At 28.8% G+C, this 13,064-nt stretch overlaps 1 protein-coding gene across 1 annotated transcript in view; it reads right to left on the reverse strand.

The window, feature by feature from the left end:
- Nucleotides 1–26: 26 nt before the first annotated feature.
- LOC107165853 (uncharacterized) overlaps nt 27–13,064 on the reverse strand; it is a 34,967-nt gene continuing 21,929 nt past the window's right edge. The window contains exons 3-12 of the mRNA XM_015514272.2: nt 10,895–12,970; nt 10,056–10,827; nt 9,808–9,994; nt 9,534–9,668; nt 9,275–9,442; nt 6,838–7,077; nt 6,618–6,755; nt 3,258–3,386; nt 2,116–2,433; nt 27–990 (exon numbers count right to left, since the gene is read on the reverse strand). Coding sequence (XP_015369758.2) covers nt 937–990; nt 2,116–2,433; nt 3,258–3,386; nt 6,618–6,755; nt 6,838–7,077; nt 9,275–9,442; nt 9,534–9,668; nt 9,808–9,994; nt 10,056–10,827; nt 10,895–12,970 — 4,217 coding nt within the window. The 3' untranslated portion in view covers nt 27–936. The remainder of the gene's footprint in view (nt 991–2,115; nt 2,434–3,257; nt 3,387–6,617; nt 6,756–6,837; nt 7,078–9,274; nt 9,443–9,533; nt 9,669–9,807; nt 9,995–10,055; nt 10,828–10,894; nt 12,971–13,064) is intronic.

Here is a 13,064-nt window from a genome sequence, read left to right on the forward strand (position 1 = left end):
ATTTACAAAAAAAAAAAACTACCAAGGATGTGAAAAAAAAAATTTTTTAAACATATAAATAATATATTTAAGTATAATATAAAAATATATATATATGCATATACAATCATAATTGATTTGACGTATGTATATGTATAATAATTAAGCGCGAATTTAACTTATTTTTATACATACAATAGGTAGGTAATATATATATATATATATAGTTATCTGTATTAATACCGACAATGCGAAAGTAAATACGTAAAGAGGAACTTTCATTATTGTTTTACATGAATAGTAAACAAACTTAGTAAACATATTATAAATAATTATATTATCTGGAAATACTAGTTCAACGATTATAACAACAATAAATCCACAAAATTTACTATCGCGATGTATGGTTTCAATAAAAAAATTAACCATCGGGTTGTACAAAAAGGAAGGAAAATATTCAAAGTTTAAGATTTACATACGATTCATTAAAATCGAGAAATTTTGCTAAGAATTTCCATTAAAATGAACTGTAATAAAAACAAATTCGTCTATTTACATAAATGAATATTATATATGTAATAGTAATATAAGTAAGAGACAAAGAGTTTAATCGTTAATTATTTAACCGCATTTTTCAAAAGATCTTAAATATATATCAGTGATGAGTCGTTTAGCACGAAACGAATGATCACGAACTACAGTTTGCTTATCACAGAAACGCTGATTGAACTCGGAGATTATTGATCGTCCTGACTTAAAATAAATTTGTTCGGAACCTACACGCGAACTTCTATGAGTTTTATATAATACAAAAGAGAGTCACCATCCTATTAAAATATTAACAAATAGTAATAAAAGATATAATAAAATTATCAAATACTTATGTAATAACTATATAAATATATAATAATATGTAAGTATGTATAAAAATTAAAAATAAAAGATAAATAAGATGTCTTAAAACGAATCCAATACACCTCCTGAGAGTTTACTTGCATACAGATTCACCACCTGAAATCATTAATATGTTCAATTAAAATAATGATCCAATTATTAATCGCACTAGACGTTTTAAAAAATTTTAAAATAGCAAAAACTAAACAGTTAAATCATATTTATTACTTTAATATAAAAAGTATATTATGAGATCAAAAGTCAAAACCAACATTGTAAAAAATATCATATTTTCTTAATTTTTATTTTGAATATAAAATAGTTTGTTTATGAGTAGGTTTGCATTATTTACAAAACAAAAAGCAGGATTGAGATTTAAACTTTGAGATCAATGCCGTTTGTATTATTTTTCACGTAAACGTACACATTACACACACAATACTACACGTCATTATTGACCGATATAGTATTATTGTTATATTATATGACGTACAATTGCAAAAAATCATTTTCACGATAAGTGAGTGTTGACGTACTATATAACTGTGATTGGATCAACGATGATGGGAGTGGGAGAATGATTATTATTATTATTATTATTATATAGGATAAAAATATAATATTATTATGACTTGCGAAAAAAAGAATTCTTATATTTAGAGACTCGTCTCGGTTCTTTCATTTCGTTGCAGGACACACTAGGGCAGTGGTATTTGTATGAATTGAACACAATGGTATTTAAAAATGTACCTATTCCGTCGCCCGAAATGTCTTTGGATGTACAAGTACAGAGTATCTACCATTATATTCGACAAAAATAGTACGTGGAATTTAAAATATTTTTCGGGTGCGTCACTGTGTGCACCGCCGACTAATAGAACTGGCACCGAAATCCGGTCGTTGATAATACCTATCGTAGTACATTTACACACACACACAGTTTTTTTTTTACCTCAAGATATAAAAAAAAATTAATCGTCGTTTTCGTATTTTGTTTTGAATTTAAGTTATCTAATTCTTGTGATAGTAACATTAAACTGTATGAGACAAAATTAGTGATCACGGTGAGACAATCTGTCACCGGTAGATACATAAAGAATAAGTTTATTTTTTTTTAAGGTAATGTATTGATATTTAGCATGTAACCGTTTGAGGGAATCATTAGGGGGGTGATGATAATCATGTGGTATACGTCATCATAAAATGTAAACTAGATAAATTATAGCAATTTGTAGTATATACCTTATATATGAGAGCGTATTGGTCTCTTGTCTGCACAGCGCCGGCCCTGCACCGCCGGATGGAGTACACCGTTTTCGGGATGTCGACGGTCCGCGTCAGTTCAAAATCTCTGATGGCCATGTCACACGCAATAAACGTACCCGTCCGACCCGTGCCGGGGCTGCAGTGCACCACGTGAGGGCCACTGTTGGTTTTCATGTGCGATCTGGCCTCCATGACGAACGCCAACATTGCGCCCGGTTCAGAAGGCACACCTTGCACAGGCCAACCTCCGTACCACAAATGAGTCACGTCCCGCCAAAGGTTCGTCTCCAAGTTCTGCACAAGGAAAAAACATCAACATTAGAAATAAAGTCTGTTATATTATTAACTCTAAAGCATTGAACTGGGGGGACCGCGGATTCCTGTAGTCGTCGAAATTATTATCATTTACATCATAAAATTATGTACCAGCGTTAATTATGAGAATGATGTCGGCGCATTTTTTTCTCTCTCACTGACCCACGTGCAATTTAGAAAATTTTACACTCTCAATTGTTTGTACTCGATTGAATATAAAAATATAATAAAAAACCAATGAGAGAAGTTCTAGATAATAATCTTGCCTTTAAATATTACATGAAGCTATTTCACTCTAATTTTAGAAATAATTATGATTAAAATCGTTATGGGGAATTTAAAATTGTGTATGGGCCAGAGAGTGAGAGAGAGAGAGAGATAGATAGAAAAAGAATACTCTGACATCCTCTTATACTATGATATCATATTATCTGCGTAATATTATTTATATTGATCGGATTTATATGGATCTAGGGACGAAAACAAATGGTAAGGGCTGAGTCTTAGAGCTAAACGTAAGACACGCGCTTATTTTATGTTATACGTGATAAATAATAACAATATGAAATACTCGCTACAGTTTTACATAGACCTACCAATAAATTATTATACATAGCAACACAAGTATTGAATAAATGTACAGTTACAACGTTGTCTTATTCTTATAGAGACGATATGACTTACCAAACTTATAACTAGTAAATGAGAAAAAATATTTGAAAAGTATCTGAAAGCCTCAGCCTCTCATATATCGTTGAATCCGTCCTATAGCCCCTTAGTTAAGTTTCTTACGATGTACGAACCTTTAACTGTAAACTGGAGATAATAAACTTCTCCTTTACTTCACGTTTCTTCAATGTTATTTGATAATCACCAAACAACCGATGACAGTCCAAGACTTCGGAAGGTGGTAAATAATCAGCACATCTTTCCTACATAAATATAAAGTAATTTTATGTTAAAAAATAATATCTAATATGTAATGCAAACCATAAAAAATCATATTTTATTGAATCAAATGGTAAAAACCATACTCTCAACGTTTACTGCGTATTTATTTATTTATTATTATCGTATACTTTTGTATACAAACTATAGTAATGATTATTTTATTTCAAGTTTAGAGTAAAATATTGTTTTGTGTACCTATAAATGAGGGTACATCATATATTACATTACATTTTTATCGAAAAAAATCAACAGTAAAACGCTCTATGTACCCGCACACTACTATACAAATACATATGAATAACTGAATAAGGGCATAAACAGAACAACTAACAAATCATAAACTATGGAATTAGTAGTAATTTTTTTTAAATATGTCACAGAAATGTAAAAAATAATATTTTTTAAGCCGTTTTCATTTAAATCATAAGCACATCGCACATCATAATTATATTACATATTTAACGTAATGCTTTAATAATATATAATACAAATTAGTCAATAGATAGGTATAATGTAAAAGTTAATTATATATATATATCATTTTTGTGAGTATATAATAATATAATTATAATAAAGCTGTCAGACAAACTATTAATATTCATTAAACGAACAATATTGATCATAGATAATAATTGTATATTATGATTGTAAATATAAAAAGGTACAATGTACATGAAGAAAAAATCACGAAGACATACTTAAATATTGGCATTTTCTAACGATATTAATAATAACCTTGAAAATAACTCATGATATGTCAAATAAATGTCAAAGTATTTACTTTCGATTTAAAATGTAAATAATTCTATCTAATACATTAATTACTACAATACCCATTTTTGTTGCATGATTATATAATATAATTAAAGCATTTTTTACATTAAGACATGGTGGCTGTCGACTAAAACTATTTGTATCTCCTTTGTATTGTTAAATGATCACAGGTCACAGATAAAATTAAAAAAAAATCTTTAGAAAACAGATAAATAATTTATTGCCCAAGACAAATAGTGACACTACATAACTAATTTATTATTATTACAAACCCCGTTTGCACGCTTTTCTAATTATCTCTACAATGATTTAGCATTTTACCATAATAAATTCAAGTAATAAAAAACTAAACTAATTATACATATTTTAACTACCACCATTTCAAGAAATCACGTTACTTATTAAATGGAGTATATGTATTTATTGTACTTATTATATCAGCATTCAAGTATTTTTTGAACCAATTTCACGACGTATTTAGTATTGTTTGCGTAATTTCATATCAGTGATAAGTTATTATATTATACAAGTGTTAAATAATAATATAGATTTAAGAATTTAATTTTAAATTATTTAAGATTAAAAGTGATTAAATACATTTTGAAACAGTATGAAAAAAATTATAATTTCCATAATTTATCGCAATTTTCTTACTCACGGCACAATGTATTCTATTAAAACCGAGTATCACAATTATTATTCTAGTTAGATTCTATTAAGTTAATAAATTATATGTCTCACAATAAATGATAATATTACTAATAAGTAATAAGTTATAAGTTATAACAGTTAAAATATAAACGTAGTTGTTCACATTTCGATGAAATTATCTTGAGAACAAAATTTAGCTTTTGTTTAAATGGTTTTTTTTTTTTTATTAAATTCAATTAAACAAAAAATATAATTGAATTTAATTGAATACAATTATCAACATGAACAACATAAATAATAATTATTAATTTATACGAATATATTTATAGCACATTGTTCCACAAAGGAGAACATATGAAATAAAGAAGGATTGAACATCTACTTTTTTTTCTTTCTAATGTGTAAGTTAATATGTTATATCTCACATTTATTAATTTATACTTTCGCATATTATAAGTCATTCAATATTGACATTATTTTCGATTACGCAAGTATTGCCTATATTAATCTATAATGGTTATTTTAATTTATATTCTGTGAAAATATGTTTACAAAACACTGTTCTTATGAGTATTTAAGTAGGTAAGTAGTAAGTACCTAAGTATATCATTACTAGGCTTGTATAGTGAAAAATTAATAGATACAATATTTCATGTGAACAAGAAAAAAGCACGTTAAACATATTATACCTATTTGTGATGAACTGATGCCCACCAATGTAATTAGAAGTTATTAAAAATGTATATAATAAATGATTAAATTTGAGTATGTTTTTTATTTATTAGGTCATTTGTACAGTTTTTAAACAGTATCATAATAGTTTAAATTGGAACATTTTAATTGCATGGTAATAGTCACAGATATAGTTTTTTTATTTAATCAATAACATTTATAAAGTGATAAAAAAAACTGATCGTTCTGATTGAATGAATACAAAAAACTTATAGTATTACATAATAGAATGAAACATTATTTTTCTATTTAGAAATGTATATGTACAGTGTATATATTTAATGTCTTGGGTAACAAGGAATTAAGTATACATTTTTATATATAAGTAGAATAAGTTAAAATGTGTTTGATCAATATCAATTGTGTATTAACGTTTGTAATTGTATATTGTATATTGAACTAGTAATCTAATTTCTAAATGATAGTTGAATAAATAACATCAGGCTTTTATCATAACAGTAGATTGTTTATTTTAATTAAGTTGTAACTTAAGCTTTTTACCAAGAGCTTAATGAATACTTGTTTATAATGCAAATATTATTACTCATAAGCGTGTACGATGATTACACTACAAGAAATATAAAATAATTTACCAAAAATCATAATATTTTCATAATAAAGCATATATCTTTGTAAAATAATAGACAAGATAGCAATTAGCTTTTCTGTATCTTTTGTAACAAGTAAATTATTTTAGATTGAATTAAAATTTTTAAAAATACACACCAATAAACTAGATTCTATGAAATTTGTGTGACAACAATTTAGTATGTAAATAACCTTCATGGTTATACTCTGTGTTATATCTAAGCATTTTACCTAATACGTTTCTACATTAATACCCAGATATATACTATTTAAGCGTTTATTTATTCTAACTTATACTTTAGTTATACATATATTATAATACAAGTTATAACTAAATTATTATTAACATTACATATAAACTTAACAAATAATTCACAGAAACGTCAAACGATCTGGTACTACACTAATGCAGTTTTGATTAAAATTTGCCTTGTTATATCGTAGACCAACCGAATGTTTAAACTTACCACTCCTTTCTCAGTCAAGCTTGTAACCATAATGATAACTCTAGTATTTTGATCCCAAATCATTTGCCAGAAGTCGGGCACAGTGGACTGCATTGGAGCTTGGCAAGCGATATAAAACTTGTCAGCACCCTTATATCCCTAAAACAGTGATAAACGTTTTAAGGGTATTTCAAATAACTACAGTTTTATTATTAGTAGCTAATAGTAACTGTTAACCTACCTTGACATAATTAGCATTTATGTAGTCTGAATTCAATCCAGAACCACGTGGATTCAACAGAACTCTTGTTTCTGGCATTGGTATGACATTGGCGTAACGGTTTTTCGTTTCAGCACCCGGCGGCAATTCGTCTGGCTTCACCGTGATCACTGGTACGTTGGAAAACTCCTCGTCAATCGCTGGTCGATCTTCTGAGAAGCTCACGAGCCCAGCAAAATTCAATACGTGTGAACAAGCCGACTAAAAACAAAACACTTTAGTAAATCAAAATCAAAACGTTCAATCAAACTTAAGGTAGATACATCTTTCAAAAAAATCGTAAAAATGCTCCATCGCCTACTATCTCGTCTACTTGACCTACTGGCCCTACTATCTCTTCTCGCCGGTACAGTCCGACCGTACTTTTGACGGAAACAACACCAATAGCACATAATTTATACATAAAACTATGTTTTTATGAGATTCCGAATTTATTTTTTAACGGTGTATCGTGTACTAAATGTGAACCCGGGCGTAACGAACGTAAACTAAACAATTTAATCCAAACTGAACATGTTGTTACAATATTATTTTTATGATCACGACAATTATTATTTATAATGTTTATACCGCATTGACGAACAGTCGTTTTTATCAATAGGCGACCTTTCTTTTTGACTAGCACGCCGAGAAACAAACATGTCAAGGAACAAATCATACGGGAAGCGATAAATGACATCTACAACAAGTGGGAGAGAAAATCATTTTAAACGGCGCATCATCGTATAATAGTGTATAATAATTGGTTTCATTAGTTCTCGTGCACGTACTACGAACATCTCAATTATTTTCTATGGATTAATAGAACGACGAAGTGGTGATAAGTGGTTCAGTAGGCGAAGCCTTTTTGGCATGCATGTGTTCGTGAGACAATTTTTTTCTAACGTTTATTAATAAATAACATTTATTTTTTTATTTAAATAAAAATATAATAAATTTGACTGGCGAGAAGCGACATCGTCTATAGGTACGTTTTGTCACAAAAATGATAATAACAGTGTATACACCGATTATAATATTATTATCACTTATCAGTACTTTTTTGCGAAAATTAACAGTAAACAATAATAATTGTATGTAATATTATATTGTTAAGGATTTATCTGATCTTATCTACATGCAAGTATGGAGTTTTAATATATTCTATACGATTATATTATACTGAATTTGTATCCTATAGTATATAAGTATATTGTATAGATATAACTACTACAATTTAATGATCGTTTTATTCCAAACTTAAAATAGTTAAAATATAGTTAATTGTTTATTAACTAGATAGAAATATTAAAATACACACAAATAAAGTAATAAAAAAACCTATTTATAGTATACTTAAAATTGTTGTAAATCTATGCTTTTTAACAAATTATTATATTATATACTTGTAGTATATTACTCATTTTAGGTATCACACTCATTTTGTATGTTTATTGAAAGACATTAAATTTTTTATACAGTCCACAAACAAAGCCAATTATCTGCTTCTTGACAAAATAAATGTTTTAAAAACTTTAATCCAATTTAGTAGATCAATAAAAACTGTATGGCAAATGAAAGTACCTACATAGATACCTCTTGAATACGATGTTGATAATTTAACAAGATAAAAATATATAAGTGACATACCTATAGCTACATATTGATTGAAAAAATGTATAATTTAAAATTATGTTGGTGTTTATTTTATTTTTAATGCTTGTAAGTGTTTTTATTTTTTTATCACATTTAATAAAAATAAATATTAACTACACAAGGTTAGGTGATCTATCGTAGGTATAAATAAAAAAAAACGTAAGCATCTTAATTTGTTTTATCATAAAATTATTTTATATTATTCATGTAGGTATAATTAAGTTTAAAACGTATACTCGTAAATAAAATATAAAGTCCAATAATTTATTAGTTTAATGTGAACTAGAATTAGAATACAATAAACATTTAAAAAAATCAAAGTTAAGTATTCAAAATAGTAATTTCTTTAATTTAATAAGTGACCTCGTTAAAATATTATATGATTATAAAAATCTTAATCTTGTAAACATTTTTATCAACGCAAATAAATTTAATAATGTTTATCATTAAGTTGGTGTATGGTAAAATATTTAAATATATAATATGTGATTCAGACTAAACGTAGTAGGTATTAAATTTCTAAATAAACTACGATTGTACGGATTCTAAGGATTTTTTGTTTTTTAAATGTCATAATTATATTATATACCTAATTATATACCTAACCTATAAATAACTACGTACAATAATTTTTTTAATACTTAATAAATATTAATTTTTAACTTAGCACAAGATTCAAATATAAAACTTCATGTTACCCCAAAGTGTAGAAGGTAGACAAACAACGAATTTAAGTTATATGTGGAATGAAAAAAAAACTTACAGATTCGTCGAAGGCAGGATTCCCATATGACCGTTTTGACGCTCTACGAGCACCTTTTCTTCTAAAGCTGTTGAATACCGATATGTTGTCCATACTATAATCGTCCAATGAAACTGGAGTACACCTTTGGCCATAGTTGAATCGTTTTTGACGTTTGCGGACAATTATCTAAATTGTGTTCATTAACCGTTAAGATTTCAATACTAAAATTAAAACTAAAACACAAACAAGTGTAATATATACTTAATGTTTTACTAACTAAAATCAATACAAGGAGGGTGCAAACGCCAGCTATACATGCTAGATATATCGCAGCCTTCACCCTTGGATTTTGAGTTTCATCCTTATCAATGTCAATTTCTATAGCTCGTTTCATAAACTTGGCTCTTATTACCTATATAATAAATATATATATATTTTATTTATATTATTATTTTTTTTTTTTTTTTGTAAATTATATTAGTTTACTAGAAATAAACACAATTCTACAAAATTGCATTATTATTTTAAATTATCATTAAACGTATACGTACGTTTGATTTGTAATCAAATCGATGGTTGTCTAATAAGTTAATAAACTCTTCGTTCATTGACGTACTATAATCACCATTACTGTTAATCAAGTAAAATTCAACTTCCACTGGACTTTTCTCATTATTAGGATTTAAACAGTTTTTTTCGAAGACAGCTAAGAATCTAATTTGATTTTTTGAATGAATACTACAAAAAAAAAATGTATTATAATATTTCAAATAAAACACATTGTAATTCACTTAGGTACCTCTCGCTTCCACTTTCAAATAATTTAATGATAGCATCCTTTAGTTCGTCTTTATTTTCACATACGTCTTCCATTGTTGTGTTAATCATGACGTTTAAGTATGATTGAATGATTGGTAGATTTGGTTCGAAAGTAGTCGTACTCGAATCGATCACAGCTGGTTTTGGTCTTGAGGTAATTGAATTTGGTTTAATAGTTGTTGTAGTTGGTTTATTTGTTAATTTAGTGGTGGAAGATTGTGTGGAGGATGGCTTAGGTTTCACAGCTGCAGTAGTTGTTGTTGGAGTAGTTATTTCAATTACTACATATGGAGAAGTAGTTGTTGTTATTCTTTGTGTAGTTGTTGGTAAAGGGGTAGTTGTAGTGGTTGTAGCTATTGGCTTGAGTGTGGTCGTAGTTGTTGTGGTTGGTATCTGAGTAGTCGTAGTTGTTGTAGTGGGTCTCAGATTTGTCGTAGTTGTTATAGTTGTTGGTCTCTGAGTCGTTGTAGTTGTTGTTGTGGTTGTTGTTGATGTAGTCGATACTGTTGAAGTTAACAAACTAGTGACTATAGGAACATCGTTTTCAGAAATATCAGATTCTAAAGTTGGTTCATTAACTGCCATTGAACTTTGTGAAGAGGATTCAAATGTTTTTGGGCCATCATCTCCTGCATCATCGTGACTGTCTGTTGAGTTAGATTCGAAATCAATAGATGACGGATCAGGGGTGTTGGACCAACTAGGCACTTGAGAAGTATTCGATAAATCATTGGATGGTAGCTGGGATAATTCTATTGACAAAATAAATATTGTTAGTTGTATGAACAAGAATAATTAGTATAAAACCAAAAAGCTTACCCGACGAGGTTTTTTCTGAGATTGAAGTTACTACTTCAGTCCCTGCAGTAGAACTAGGTATAGGATTCTCAGACGAAAACATATGCGTAAAATCAATCATTTCTAGTGAATCGTGATTGTCCATAGATTCCGTTATTTTTTCATCTAATTTAGTTTTAATACTTTCTATATAATGCTCAGTAGTAGTCGAATGGTTTTGGTTACTTAAATCAATATCATCATGAGAAATCGAAAATTCTATATCTGAAATACTTGACTGAACTCCAGTCGTTGTCGGCATTTTCTTGTTATCGTGATATTCTGAATAATCCAATAAAAGTTCTGGTGCTTTACTAAATATTTCGGTAGAAGTCTGTACCACTGGAAATTTATGGTCTTCTACATTTTCAGTATTTAACGTTGATCCATTACGATGTAAAATATTTAATAGATCGGTCGAGATAGTTGTAAATTCGTCTTTTGTAACTTCTATTTTTGGTGCGATTTGTGACACAGGGATTTCAGATGACGTAAAAATATTTTTTTGGGCATCTGAATTATTGTTATTTTCGAAAATTGATTTATAAGACGTTACTAACAACAAATTAGAATTCTGTGACTCCGTGGGCGTTGTAGATGACGATGGACGCAATGTTTCAATAACAGTAGTTGCATTTTCAACATCAGGTTTTTGAGATCCATATACTTCGTACTTATTTTGATCAGTGTCACCACCAAAAACATTCATAGTAGAATAATTTCTATTTGGTATATGACCTGTCGACAATACTGACTTTGTATGTATTAATGATTCCGTCGATGTAATTTCAGGTGTTAATCGATTAATAGGACTTGATTCACTTGATAATTCGTATGTTTCAGGCATCCCAGTAAATGTCTCGTTTGATTCCCCAGTGACTAATGCACTAGTTGAAGTAGAAGTTGTGTTTAAATTGTCTTCATTCGTTTTTTGCAATCTAGTAGACCAAGTAATGAATGGTTTAATTTTTGTAACAGATTCTTGTACACTTGTTATATTTAAAGGTTTCTTGAAAATTCTATTAGTGTTATTTGGTGCTTTTAACGACGCCAAAGCCCATGCTGTTGCTGTTGGTGGTATAGGCTGTTGGGCTGTTGACCCTTTTGGAGCTATCACTTTAACTGGTCTCGTTTTATTTAATTGCACATTAGAAGAACCAACTTCAGATGTACTGTTGTTGGCTATTATATTTTCAGGCTCCGTTACATCTGATTCAAACAGTTTCGTTTTAATTGTAGAAGAAATTATTTTTTGTTTTAAATTCAAATTTGATCTAATTGTAGGTCTACGAGATGTTTCAGTTGAAGTTCCAAAATTTGGATGGTGAGTAGCAATCAATGGTGGTTTTTTGAACTTAGGCCTTTGAAGTTCAATTTCAGAATTATCCATTATTGTAGTAGTATCAATTAAATCATCTACTATTGAAGTCGAAACAACATCATCTTTAACGGTTTGATCAATTGGTTTGACCCTAATAGGTTTTTTGTTACGTAAAATTGTCAAAATTTCAGGAATTTCTGAAGTTCCTTGTTCATTTTGGAATCTCGTTTTTCCTCTATTTGTCGTAACACCTTTTAATCCATCTACACGTTGTCTAATTTTTCTCTCTCCATTATCGATGGGGGCTTTTTTCGTCAAACCATTTAATGATGTAGTAAAATCAGAATCTTCAATATCAGTGACATCTTTGGGCTCGTCATATTTTATAAAGCTTGACGAAAATGAAGTTTTAATTTTATTAGTCGAACTGAGACTACTTCTTTTAGTAGTCGGACCGGTTTCATTGAATCTGACTGTAAAGACTTCCCGATATTCTTCGTTTTCTTTTAACGGTTTAATTATGAACTTACGTTTTTCCAAAAACTTTTCTGTAGTAGTAGCACCATTACTTAGCTCGTCTTCAATTTGCTCTTCTCGGGCAGTAAGAGTAGGCTTTTGTGACGTAACTTCAAAGTTTTGTAATTTTGAAACTTCCGATAGTATGGAATTTTTCGTTGCATTGTTGGTACCGATGTCATCTTGGCATAGGACAAAGGAAATGCACGCCCAAATCCAAACTAAAACACGACAAATATGTACATGAAATTTTCTTCATATATCATGTTAAGAATTATTAAGAAATACTTATCAGTCATCATAATATTTAATTTT

The sequence above is a fragment of the Diuraphis noxia genome, unplaced genomic scaffold (genome assembly GCF_037042655.1).
Source record: "Diuraphis noxia isolate RWA-SAM2 unplaced genomic scaffold, SU_Dnox_SAM2 contig0004, whole genome shotgun sequence".
Lineage (NCBI taxonomy): Eukaryota > Metazoa > Arthropoda > Insecta > Hemiptera > Aphididae > Diuraphis > Diuraphis noxia.